Below are 14,114 nucleotides of genomic sequence, written 5' to 3'. Positions count from 1 at the left end.
GTGTGACTGCTGTTAAAGATGTCACCTTACTCTAAGAATGACTGATGCCAAGAGAAATCTGATGTTCACCTTTTTTCCCAACAGTTTTTGGCAATAGCCTCTGATTTAGCACCTTTATTCACAGTCTTGAGTTTGGGGAGATTTAACAGAAACTTTCTTCTATAATATGGTTCTGGACATAGGACTAATAGAGTAGCTGTGTTATTTTCTTCCTTTATTTTATTATTTTTTTTTTATATATATATATATAAAATAAGGGTGACAAAAGGTCTCTGACAACACAACGGTTAACACGGAGATTGAAAAGTATATCTTGGAGTGTGATCTCAACATGAATAAACTAAATGTAAATGTATTTAATGTAGGGGAGTGGCATGGCTGTGGTTTTGCAATACGTGTTCTAGCAACACAATATGGTGGCAGGCTAAATGTTACTAATCTTGTATCCAAGCCTGCTTTATTTTGCAGAAATGTTTGTATTTTATATATGAAGAAATGCCTCTACTTTTTACTGAACACATTCTTCTCCAAGTAACTCACATGAGTTGCTAAAAGATCTTATCCTGGTTTTATACGCAACTGTAATGCAAAGCAAATTTACTTGTCAAAGTTATCATTCTTGCATTAAATCAAAAAAGAAACAGTGCTTATTGTCTCCAACTTTATAACTTCTAAGTATCAATTATATGTAAATGTTTGCTCATAGTAACAAAGACTGTTTGGGAGACTTTAACCATTTTAAACATAATTGAGTTGTTGGTTGATTTTTTTTAAATCTCCTTCAAATGTTAATGGAAGTTGTGAGTGGCTTTGGATAAAACCAATTTAACATTAGTCATGTATTATAATGCTGTATACAATTATGCTTATTCTTCTGCTGTGCTAGAAAGCAGAGTAGCTGAGCGCCTTCCAATAAATGGTCCATTACGCAAGGAGCATCCGCATCATCAGTTTTAGATATTATGTTAAAAGCTTCAGTTCTAATATATGCTAAAATCAAATAAGAATTCCTGCTTTAGGAACTTGGAGCAAATTCTGATTCTTCAGTTTGTATTAGTGTAGCATTTAACAGATACTAAATGAACTTGTGAACATAAAAGAAACATTTCCAATATTAAATGGTGTAGTTTCTGGATTTCTTTGTACACGTATGTGAATATAAAGTCTTGTTTTGTGGACCAGAGTCTGCGGCATTGTTGGGATCCAGTTCGGAAATAAATGCTATTTTTTATTTACTACTTAGTCTCTCTTATGAAATAATTCTTAGTAATCTCCTAGGGATTAATAACCATTCAAAAAAGACGTTTCATTGACATTAGTTGCTTTGTGAAGAGTCTTTTTTTTTTTTTTTTCCCCTCCTTTTTGTTGTTTCTACCATTAGTTGTTCTAATCCATCAGTATGAAATGATGGGAGGCAGAAGAGAATATCGTAGAGCTCTGTGAGCACAAGCATTGGTGATGATGCCATGATCTGTAAAAATTTCATAAATGTCTACATTTTAAGTAGACAGAATGTTTTAAAGTAATTCTTCTGGCTATTGTGGCAATTCTTTTCTTCACGATTTCATTTTTGAGGCTATGTGCTTTCCTTTTTCAGCTGGCATTCATTCAGTGAAGATGAAATTTGAGCCAGAGAGCTCCTAAAAATTTAATCTGGAAGTGTAGTACTTTCTTCTTTTCTGAAAGTGTTGTTTATTGATTTCTTGGAACCACTGTGGCAAATCTGACATAAGAGAAATCTAACTTTGAAAAATAACTTGCAATGTTGTTATTGCCATTCTTGTTTTTCTTTTCTGTTGACCCATGTACCTTTGAAGTCTTATTCTGTAAATGTAAACCTTAATTTTTATTGGATTTTTTTCTTTTTTTTTAATATGTTTTTCTTTCTTCCTTAAATATGAGATTAAGTTCATATGATTTCTGGATAAAATACATTTTGGGTTGTAACAGGGAATCTGGCAGTTGTATCCTGAAGAGTTCTTATCACTAGAGTGAATTTAAGTAGTCTGTTCAGTTTTGTAACTGAAAACAATTATTAGGTAAAAAGTATTCAGTGTGAAAAAAAATAATTTTGTATGATGGTTGCCTTTCCTTCCTACTCTCTTTCAGCTAATGAGTAGCAGAAAACTAAACACTGTACAAGTACCATGATCATTTGAAATACGTATAGGGAGTATTGCTCCATGGCTTGAAGCAGCTACAGTATGTTGTTATATCCATGGCAATACTGAATTTCTTTATCTATTTATCTTAAAAGCATCAAAACAAGGAGTTAGATGCATACTCATTTACATCCACAGATACAGTATTAAAAGCTTTGACAGTTGTCTTTACTAAGAAATTATGTAGAAAAATTATCAAAAATGATAAAGGTAAAAGTCAAAATGTAATTATCTTGATGTCATCATCTGTGGTGTAATAAAAGAAGTCTTTTGGAACAAAAGTTACCCAGCACACGTTATTGGTGCTTTGTGCTGGAAGTTACATAATGTCTTACTGTGCCATAAGCTGGCATGATGATATCTCATAAACTGAAGGAGGAATGTGGAGAACAGAGGGTAAAAAGAACAAAATGTGATAATGAAACATTGTAAGATCAAACACCGGTATTTACAAAAGCAAATCTGTCGTACAAAATACCATAGACACAAAAACTGTAAAAAGAAGTTTCAGCAACTGATATGCTTGATTGGACTTACAGAAGAGTTTCTCTGAACTTGCTTAGCCAGAAAATGAGATATTTTTTTTCCATAAATACCTTAAAGAAGGAAACATAAGTGACTGATAAGTTACTGAAGATTAGTGTTACCATAGGGGTAAATTTGATACAAACTTTTAATTAGATTGTAAAAAGGATTAACCTATTGAGGAAGATTTAAATTAGGATTATCATCCAAAAACTTGGCTGCATGATTTATTAGGGCCTAAAAGAAACCAGGTTCTTAATACTTTAAAATACATTTGTGTTCTGGAGAAAAAAGTCATTGACATGCATACAAATGACAGGAATATCATACTTGCTCAAGTAAAAATGAATGCATGTCACCTTGCTGACAAAGTAAATACTGTGTTTCACTGTTTTTTATTGTATTGTTAACAGTAAACAACCACACAGTTTTTCATTTGTTATGTGTTGGCTCTATTTAAGATTTTCTGTTCAATACATTAGTGACTGGAATGCTTGTCTGTGAGAACTGAGTTTCCTGGATCTGAACTTGATGAATTTAAGAAGGACATCGAGGTGCTTGAGCGGGTCCAAAGAAGGGCGACGAAGCTGGTGAGGGGCCTGGAGAGCAAGTCCTATGAGGAGCGGCTGAAGGAGCTGGGCTTGTTCAGCCTAGAGAAGAGGAGGCTCAGGGGTGACCTTATTGCTCTGTATAAGTACATTAAAGGAGGCTGTAGCGAGGTGGGGGTTGGTCTGTTCTCCCATGTGCCTGGTGACAGGACGAGGGGGAATGGGCTAAAGTTACGCCAGGGGAGTTTTAGGTTAGATGTTAGGAAGAATTTCTTTACTGAAAGGGTTGTTAGGCACTGGAACGGGCTGCCCAGGGAAGTGGTGGAGTCACCATCCCTGGAAGTCTTCAAAAGACGTTTAGATGTGGAGCTTAGGGATGTGGTTTAGTGGGGACTGTTAGTGTTAGGTTAGAGGTTGGACTCGATGATCTTGAGGTCTCTTCCAACCTAGAAATTCTGTGATTCTGTGAATTAATTTTCAGAAAGTAAGGAGAGAGACTGATCAGCTTGCCCAAGTGGTTGCAGATTCTTAAAATGATTTATATGAGAGAAATCTTCTTTTTAAGATCAAGAGTAGCATCCTCTGCCTTTTTAACACTTTGCTTTCCTGCAACATTAATACTCTGCAGGTATCTTCTAAGTATTACTATAAACTTACACACTGAATCAGAGATTCCTGAATTGAAAATAGCTAGTTTGAAATAACTTGAAAAGGATAAAGGACATGTAAGGTGAGTTGCATGTAAGAAATTGAACCATTAGAACTGTACAGAAGTTGTCTGTTTTCAGTAGGCATTTGTTTTATTCTTCAATATGATTTTTATGAGCAAACTACAAAGAAACAACTTGTAAATGAAGGGCATGGCAAAATCTTTAAAGCTGAGTTGTCCCAGTTAGTCCCATTGCATTGCCACAATATTCTGGTGAGAAGTACAAGGGATGAAATGTGCCATAGGTTTAATTCCTTCAGGTTCAGAACAATTAATAATTTAGAAATGTTTCAGTTCTTATTGATGCTTACGATCATAAGTGGCTGAATAGTGTTAGTACTGTTAGTGTCTGCACAGGAAATTCTTTGAGAGGGGAAAGAAGGACACTAGATTTTTAATTGTTGATTAGAGGAGATGCTTTCTAGATTAACCCATTTTCCTAAGAACTTTCTTGGTTTGTATTATCGTCAGCTTTTTGTTTTGCAGACTCTCAGAATAGTAATATTGGGGTAGTCGGAATCAAAACAGTTTCTTTTGTCTAGCAGCTAGAACAGTCTGAAGGATGCATCATTGAGTAACAGCAATATAGTAGTTAATAATGCAAATTTTAATTTATATAGTTAGTCAAATTTAGTATCCCTGAAATAAAAATGCTGTATTCTTTTACATACACAGATGCAGAAAAATAAAAGAGCACAACAAAGAAAATGTATGTAGGTTTGCTGATGACTCATCAAATGTGATCATTTGCCAAATTGAATTTCAGTGTACATCATCAACAGACTGTCATGGTAGCAGCTTCTTAGTCTTAATTAATTTTCATACTTAGGAGAATTTATTTGGTTATCGAGACTTAGTGATTTATCCAGGCTTCTTTAGTATGCTGAAAATTGTATTCAACTTTATTTAAATAGCACTATGAAATGTACAATAGTAATTAACAGATAGAGAGAACACTGAAAATAATAATGTAAAAATTCATTTTTGTGTTATGGGATGTAGAGTATCCAGCTCTGAAAAAACATGAAGGTAAATATACTATGTATGGGAGATGTATTTCCTTCATTCTGAGATTTCGATCCTATGTGGTTTGGGTTGAAGTTTGAACATTATTTTTATAAATGCAAAAATAAATATTTTGTAAATGTCTGTAGAAAATGTTGAACATGTCATAAACCTTATATTGAGTTTTTAATTTAAAAATAATTATTACTCTTTGCTTTTTTTTTAGGGAGGAGACAGGGATGAAGATTTGCATAGGGACCTTTTTTTTTGGGGGGGGGGGAGAAGTGTTGGTTTTCATTTTTATTTTTTTCCCCTCCTTTCAGGATTCATATTCTTTCTTGTTTTTTGATTTGATTTGTTACTGCTTCTTTGTGGTACAGTAGCCATCATGACTGCAGAAAAGAGAACATTTAAGTCATTAAACTAATCCATCTATTGTTATAATTTTTTCAGTTTGTTTCCTTACTGGATAAATGAATTTCCTTGATGGAATGGCATAAATGATGTCAGTATTTTACAGAGTATATATTTACATTCATTAAAAAAAAAAAAAAGTCATGATGAGAAAACATAGTCTCTGATCCATAACTCAGTATCTATTTAACATGTGTATTGTTTTTTTTCCAGAAGTATGGGCTGTGATTAGACAATGACAGAAGAGGTTGCCTTTAGGTGTTAGATCCTTTTTGTTTGTTTGTTTTATGCTGACACTGAAATGTGATGCGGTCATTGGCTATGGTCTCAATAGAGAGAAAGGCTGGATGGAGTTTGTGTCAACCCTAAGGATACTACTTAAGTGTTGCTGAATATACCACTGGAATATCAGCATGAAAGCAGAAGGATTGGTTTTTATTCTGATAACATCGGTAACAACTCAGAAAAAGTGTCATAAGGCCATAGTGGTATTTGGTAAAATGAGCAGACATGAACTCTTGGTTTTACGTATTACAGGTTTCTAAAGAGGAAATTTAGCCTAAGTGCATAGGCAGGCATAAGTTAGCGACGTGTTCAATTAAAAGTAGTTTCTGTGGTCATATTCATCACCTTCTGAATCTGCCTTCATAAAGTCAAGGTGGAAACTCTTTAAAGCTTTTAAACATCTTCCTCCAAGTAATAAGAACATCCCCAAAAGGCTGATTGTTGTAGTAGATAACCTGTAAAACTCTCTTAAGGTTTCTTCCCTTTCTTTTAGTTAACATGGATTTTTCTGCTTTTTTTGTTTCTGAAGAAAATCATCAAAACACAAAATCATGTAAATATTGTTTAGACTTCCAAGCTTGTCCCTACTTTTTGATAGACATTGTGGACTGGTGCGTAGATGTGCTGAAAAATCTGTAATGTCATGTAATGTCATGTCCAATGTCATCTCCACAAAGGGCAGCACTACCAAAGCAGTACTGTGTGTACAGCGCTGGTTTTATTTGGTTTTAAGCACCAGTTTTGTTTGCTTTAAAGATGGTTGTTTTAATGGCTGTAGGTCTTTCTGTCCTGTCTCTTCAGACTCCTCAGAGTTTGTGCAACTATCTAACCATTTCAGAAACTGTACAGTCAGTACATACAGCCGTATTTATAATATGAACAGTAGTTTGCATCTCTTAATGCAGGAAAGGTAAATCTTACATGAGTACAGTTCTCAGTATCTGTAGTGACACATGCAAAAGTGATTAATTTACCATATAGGAAGTTTTATTTTTAAAAAAAACAACAAAACAAAACAAAAAGAAACAGGTGTAAGCTACATAAAGCAACTAAGGGTACCAAATCACAGTGTCATTACTTACATTATTTCTTAGGTTAAAAATGGAGCTTTAAGGGAAAGGATTCTGGTGTTCTTCCTGTGGGAGTGATTTCATTTTTTGCTGGTGCATGAGTGCATGTTCCCTGGGCATCTGGCCACAGGCATCATCCAACTTTTGAAGGAAATGCTTCAATCAAAGCATTGCAGGTCAGATTTTCAGAGGCATGGATGTTAGGGATTTAGGAAGGTTCAGCGGAGAAGGCCAAACAGGAATCAAGGACTTTCCATTTGAGAACGGTGAATCTTTTTAAGATGGAATGGATCCAGTTGTCCATTTTGGAATAATTAAGGGAAGATGTGTCATTCCTGGGCTGCCTGTTCCCAAGAATAACTATCGCTCTGTGTTCCGAAGATGCTGTATGGCTGACACAAAATAAGGCCAATTTCTGTACCCCTTTAATCAGGAGATTTCTCGTATCCTTACTTGCCTGTGCAAAGACCCCTTTTTTCTGTCTTTTGTCACAGTAGAGAGTACTTGCTAGGGATGCAGAAGCTGTCATAGCTCATCTGACAAAGCTAGGACTTGGATATATGCATACCCTTGTTTGGTGAATTTTGAGGGGAAAAAAAGGCTGGCATAAGGCTAGGTGTTAGCGGCTGTGAGAATTCAGTTTGTGCTGGGAAATTGTTAAATGTAGAAAATGTTATTAGCTAACTTGGAGGAGACCTAAAAGTGATTCTAGAAGAAGCAGCTGCCTTAACGTTCCTGGGATTGATAGCATGGTGTGGTAATTCAATGGGGCTACTGCACCTCATATATAAGTATTTGGCATCAAATTTTTTTTCTTTTCCTGCACGTCTCTACTGTTAAGCTGACACTGTGACCAGAGGAAAAGCTATGTCTTTAAGGAACTCTCACCCGCTGTGTAGTGCAGGCCTGGTCCATGACATTGGTGGTAGAAGCCTGGGGCAAATGGAGCCGTTCTAGACCAGCTTCAGGTTGTTCATTTGGGATCAAGGTCCTGACTGGTGTCCAGGCCATTCTGCACTGGGTGCCTGTGGCACCCAGTGCAGAATGGCCTGGACACCAGTGGCACCCAGTTCCTCACCAGCTTTGGTGTCTTTCAGAACCTTTATGATTCTCTATGATAGCATTCATAGCATTAATTCTGACATGATTTCACTTTTTGGCTGGCAAAATGGTTCCCTCATCTTTAACCCCTCACCCCATCTTGTGGCGCCTCTGGGAAAAGACATTCAAGAAGTGTCAAAATGCTGCATGGCAGTGTGAGGAATGATGAAAAAAGTGCATGAAACAGCCCTGAAAACCTCAAGGTCTGAGAAAGAGGTGTTCTGGGTGCCAGACATTAGATTCATCTGTAGCCTGTGGGATAGCCCATGGTGGAGGAGGTATTTCATTGCAGTCCATGGGGTACCATGCCAGGACAGATTTGTGTGCTGGAGCAGGTGGAGCTGGTGCAGTTCCAAAGGAACTGCAGCTCGTGGAGAGCACACTGTTATGAACTGGTCCCAACCCATGAGATTTTTTACTTTATTTTATCCCTGTTATTATTTTTATGAGGGAAAGTACAAGAGTGGCTGGGTGGCAATCTGGTAGCCAGCAATGATCAACCTACCACAATTTCTGAATTTTGTTGAAGTGTTGTTAAAAACTATAGCACTGCTGAATGTCACCAAGGAGGACTTGATTCTGTTTTGTCTCAGTTTATAAAATCGGTTTATCCTGAACTAATTGCACCCATGGGTATTAATTGTGTTCTCCCTGTAGAAAATAGAAATCTAGAAAAAAGTAACTTATTGAAAATGTAGCATTTGTTGAAATTTTAATGAAATTTTTTTTTTTTTGAAAATACATCAAGCCTCAGAGAGAGTAGTGTAACTTCAGAGAGAGTGTCGTGTTTTTTGTGTAAATCTAAAACATTTCATCCCTCATAAATTCCTTAATTAGAGAACATAATACAATCAAATTTACAGTTGAAAGTCAAGAAAATACTAGTCACGAAATCCAAAAATGGAAGGACTAAGCCTTAGCCTAGTTGCATTCTGCTTGTGCATATGACTTTAAATATAGTACCTGCTGTCTAATAGAGCACTATTAGTTCAGCTAGCATAATGTAAGCCACCAGGTGGAGTAGTGTTTCCATAACAAATGAAGGAAGGAAGGAATAGGAAGAACATGCTTACTTTTCTTTCCGCCTTTATAATATAAATTGTAAGTGTTTTGGAGACACTAGCCCAACTTTTTATATAAATCCCTATCCTCACAAACACTGAATAAAGTAATATGTTAACACATTTCTTAACTTTTCATAATAAGGTGTGTTTTGGATTTCTTGTTTAGATTAGGGAAAGTGAGAATGCTTTCCTTTATCTCGTGACATTTATATTAACCTGAGATGACAAATAAATTGCATGCAAATGTCGTTATAATTCTTTTCCTTTCATGCTTTTCTTTACATCCTAAACTGTATCTGTTTGCCATGTTGGTACTTCAGAAAAGCTAAGATATCTAATTTTCTGTTGTCTCTGAAAATTAATTCAAATACTTCTCTTTATGTTCTTTACAATTAGAAAAGAGGCAGATAACTACTATACTATGCAGAAAATTGTTATTTGGGGAATTGTCTTGCTGTTGTACTCTCTTAATTTTTCTGTTTCTCCCCACTCCCCATCCCTCATGTTCTCCTAGGATCTTCTTGCACAAGAGCACAAAAGTGTTTAAAGTTTGCAGAATGAAAAGATGGCACAGGCAATGTTTGTACCACCAGGATCTGATAGCTTCTTCCTTTTCACCCAAGAGTCTCTTGCAGCTATTGAGAAGCGTATTGCTGATGAAAAGTCTAACCGTGACAAAGATGAGCATAAAGATGATGGTGGTCATGAAGAAAATCATCAAAAGCCAAGTAATGACTTGGAGGCAGGAAAGACGCTGCCATTTATTTATGGTGATATTCCTCCAGAAATGGTTTCTGAGCCCCTGGAGGACCTGGATCCATATTATGCCAATAAAAAAGTAAGCATTTACTAAGATTATAATTACAATATACCTGTTGAACTACAAAGTGGTAAATGCTGTAGTTTACTACCTGTTGAAGGTAGTCAGAAGCCCTATTGAAAGTATTTAAAAGTCTATGATACCATGTTAATCATTTTGAATGCAATATAAATATGACGGTGAGTCTTCTACTTAGGTTACTTTTTTATGATTTTTTTTCTAATGTCTAAGATTTCCTTATGATGTTTTTCTGTTAATGGATTTTGTATTAATGTATTTTAATCTCTTCAGATCTGATGAAATGCTGAAGCATTGGAAAACTTCATCTCTCTCTGGCTACTCTGTTACTGGGGATTTGAGGAAACATAGTACTAAGATGTAGTTCAGCAGGCTAAGAAGGAAACTAATTAAGCAGCTAAAGTTTTTGGTTTGTTTTCCTCAGAGAATTAAATTATTAGATATTATAAGAATTCTTGCACTATCTTCCAGTCTAGCAACAGATTTACTTTGGATGAAGTGCTTGTTCTGTCTGTCACCTGCCAATATGATCTACTGTCAAACATGCGTTAAAAACTTATTGAAATATTTTGGAAAAAAAAAAAAAAAAAAAAAAAAGCTAAACAAAACTCACCTGGAGTTACTTGTTAAATTCTACGTGACTAGGGAGGGACATAAGTAAAAAAATAAAAATGTGATTATTAGCACATGTTGCCAGCTTCATATGATATGATTTCTGTGGATAGGTAACAGCTCATGTGTAGACATGAGTTCATTTTGCTTGATTTTGCTTTAGGATCACTGCACTTTTTTTTCTGAGTCTGACTAGATTTTCTGTCCAGTTATGTTTTTCCTGATGATTTTAATACCAATTTACTAGTAAGTAATCCTTCCCAGTGCTGCCCCACAAGGAACACGAAGACAGTAATTGGTAGGACATCTTGAGGTCATGTGCCCTCAATATTATGTTACAGTGCAAGGAAGTTATTTAAAGTCTCTCCATCATTCCTTTAAGAGTCACTTTATATCTGCATGTATGCAGAATTTTCTTGGAAATATTACCTAATTTTTTTATATATTTTTTTTAATTCTGTTTAATGTAAAAGAGATTTTGTGGCTCATTAACAACAGCAACAACAAAATGTCTGCAAAACAGCATAAAAACACTCGTGAGTAGCACATCCTCTTCTGAAATAGGGCTGTGTCTACTACTTCCTGTTTCTGTATTGAGCTTTGTTATAGGTCCAGAATAGACCTGAAAATGAAAAATAAATTGATGCATATTCATCTATTATAATGCAACTGAGTTTCTTTTATAGAGAAGCCGTTTACAAAAGGAGACAAGATCAAGGGTGGTGGCTTTAGCAAGTATAGATCTTAGATGATGAAAAGAGAAGCAGAATGATGTTCAAAATGAAAACAACATTGAGTTTACTTTAAAAAGGCAGTACAGAATAAGCAAGTTCTTATTTCATTGTGAAAATCAATAAAACGTTTGAATTAAAAACACAAAATAGGTTCTTGAAACACAGAATGGATAATAAACAGGTTACCATCTTCCATATGAAGCAACTTGGTTAAAGCAGTATTTTTCTAGTACAGAATGTTGAAGACTAACAATTAGGTATAGTGTTTTCAGTTACTTTAGTTGTTTCTACACCATGAGCTCTACTGTCAAATGATCCATTTCTGTTACAATAGAATATCGGCATACAACAGGAAGAATCAATATTAAAACCTACTTATTTCCAGATATTTGTCATTTGGGAAAATTATCATAAAATGTATACTGACTTAAGTTTTCATTAGATAACAGTTTTAGTCTAAATTAAAAATGTTTGTGTAAATGGTAATAGAAATAACTGCTCAGACAATAAAGGCAGTAAAGTCTTTAAGAACCAGGATATCTAATTTCAGAAGCAGTTTCGAAGTGCAAAAATGATTAAGTAGTTGCTGATGAGTCTCCAAAAATGATTGATTAGGTGCTGTGTTTTGCACTGCCAGGTTTCATCTGAAGTGCATACAATATAGCTGCACACATTTTTACTGTTTTAAAAGGACAATTTTTTAATTATATTCTTCACTTACATAATCCAGGAAAATGTTGAAATGCAGACATTAAGAGCACAGAGAAAAAGAATGTATGGTTTTCAGTTTTCCTTGCTTATGAGAAAATACACAATCAGATACTTGCTTGAATAATTTTATTGAAAATAAATTTGGCTACTTAATCTGTGTAAGTGCAGCCTCTATTTATGGTGAGGTTGCAAACATATCCTTAATTTCCTATTCTCTCTCTCTCTTTTTTTTTTTTTTTTTTAAAGACATTTATAGTATTGAATAAAGGGAAGACAATCTTCAGGTTCAGTGCCACCTCTGCCTTGTACCTTTTATCTCCTTTCAATATTATTAGAAGAATAGCTATTAAGATTTTAGTTCATTCATATCCTTTTTATCTAGTTTGCTTAAAACAAAAACATAATAGTTACTGGTCTTTTGAAATATGTTACAATGTTTGTTGGTTTTAGTATTTAAATGTATTCATCCCCTTAATTCTTTCTCTCAAAATGAATGAAGGCTAGCATGTATACCTAGTTTACAGAATTAATGGTATCATGAATATGAAACATCTTTGATTTAAATATGGCATTTTTAGTCATTTAAAACTGATTTGTATTGTATGTGTTGTCAGTGTTCTAAAGCCCGGTCAACTACTCATGTTTTGTGTGATGCATATTCAGCATGAGGAAAGTGTAAGTTCCTTAACTGCAGTCAACATTGTTCAGCATGCTTATTATGCTCACTATTTTGACAAACTGTGTATTCATGACATGGAGTAAACTACCAGAATGGACAAAGAATGTGGAGTAAGTAAAATTATATATAAATATATATATATTATTTTTTTTCAATGATTTTAAAATGAAAAGCTAAATTAAGAGCTAAGCTGTGTGGTTTTACTTAATATCATGTGCAAACTGGTATTCTTTCTCTAGCCTGTTGATTAATACTAGCTGCAACTCAAACCACTACAGGCCTGCAGGCTGTAAGAAAAAAAGCTGTGATATTGTTACCCTTTTTCCCTGAATAAAACTGATTTAATCCTTTTGATCATAATTTTTGTACTTGTAATGTTTTTGTGCTCTCTCCCTTTTCAGCTGTTCTGTTAGCATTTTTATTAAAAGAAGAAGAAAAATCCTATAAAACTGACAATATTGCTTTTCAGTAAGATGCTTTGAATAGCCACTACTGAATCACCTTAATGCTTAATAAAATGTAAAAAAATTAACACCCAAGCTTTTCATATCAAAGTATGAGGATTACTGTTAGACATTCTAAAGTCTGACTTTGGTAGCGGTAGTAAACACTAAGTTTCACTTAAATGTGGATTTTATTTCTGAAATGCCAACCATACTGAAATTTTCACTTACAAAAAAATATTTTCTTCGTATTTGTATTACTACTTTGTATTCAAATTTCAAACCCATGCGTGCCAGAAACTGCACAAATACGTTTCAGATTAAAAAGTAAAGATCCCATAACTATGCAGAAGAATGGTGGGAAAACAGTCATGTTTGATGTAAGTTTGTAATTACCATTACCGTCTGTTTAATAATAATCACGGCTTTTGAGTGTTATTCTGTTATTTCTATATTGTTATATCATTAAATGACAATGTTAAACTTTTACTTTGATGTTTTCTCATAGGTACACTTTTACTGGTATTTATACTTTTGAATTTTTGGTAAAAATCCTTGCAAGAGGCTTCTGTATAGATGATTTTACTTGCCTTCGTGACCCCTGGAACTGGCTTGATTTTATTGTCATTTCCTTTGCGTAAGTATACATTTATTTACTTTAAGTAAAATACCAGCCATAACTTTTTTTTTTTTTTCCTGAAATGGTAATAATTTGTTTGGGTTATGTTAGCTCATTTTAAATGAATTATAGTCGAAATGCATTTCAACTTCTCCCATTTTAATGTTTACCGTGATCTAGCACACAGCAGAATTAGTGGACTATTGCACAGTACAAAAGAGAAGTTACAATTGAACAATCTGTTATAAAGTATAAAGTATATTTAAACAATAAAATCATGGTAATCAGTTTCATATTAATTTACATTCAATGGAAATACTTAAGGGTATGCTTCCTAGGGAAAACTCCATTGAAACAGGAAAATATAAATGTAAGTCTTTCATTTAATGTTCACCCTTCCTAAAAAATAGTCTGGATTACAGGTCCAGGTAAGTAATATACACTCTATCTTAATTCTGAGTAACTGTGATTTAATTCTACAGGTATATAACAGAGTTTGTAAACCTAGGCAATGTTTCAGCTCTTCGAACTTTCAGAGTATTGAGAGCTTTGAAAACTATTTCTGTAATTCCAGGTAAGAAGTAACTGTAACATA

General features: G+C 34.4%; 1 protein-coding gene and 1 long non-coding RNA gene across 3 annotated transcripts in view; one reads left to right on the top strand and one right to left on the bottom strand.

Moving 5' to 3' along the window:
- LOC137858228 (uncharacterized) overlaps positions 1 to 14,114 on the bottom strand; it is a 120,095-nt gene that overhangs the window by 15,608 nt on the left and 90,373 nt on the right. The gene's annotated exons all lie outside the window — the stretch shown is intronic.
- The window catches only part of LOC137858227 (sodium channel protein type 2 subunit alpha-like), a 125,130-nt gene that overhangs the window by 65,936 nt on the left and 45,080 nt on the right, over positions 1 to 14,114 (top strand). The window contains exons 3-7 of one of the 2 annotated variants that reach the window (XM_068685649.1): positions 9,398 to 9,721; positions 12,025 to 12,145; positions 12,480 to 12,567; positions 13,409 to 13,537; positions 14,002 to 14,093. In XM_068685649.1, the coding sequence (XP_068541750.1) occupies positions 9,449 to 9,721; positions 12,025 to 12,145; positions 12,480 to 12,567; positions 13,409 to 13,537; positions 14,002 to 14,093 (703 nt within the window). In that variant the 5' untranslated portion in view covers positions 9,398 to 9,448. Of the gene's footprint in view, positions 1 to 9,397; positions 9,722 to 12,024; positions 12,146 to 12,392; positions 12,568 to 13,408; positions 13,538 to 14,001; positions 14,094 to 14,114 lie in introns of those variants that run through there. The other variant, XM_068685650.1, reaches the window with a different exon arrangement.

Source organism: Anas acuta, chromosome 6 (assembly GCF_963932015.1).
Source record: "Anas acuta chromosome 6, bAnaAcu1.1, whole genome shotgun sequence".
Taxonomy (NCBI): Eukaryota; Metazoa; Chordata; class Aves; order Anseriformes; family Anatidae; genus Anas; species Anas acuta.
This window is presented reverse-complemented; position numbering and strand designations above follow the sequence as displayed.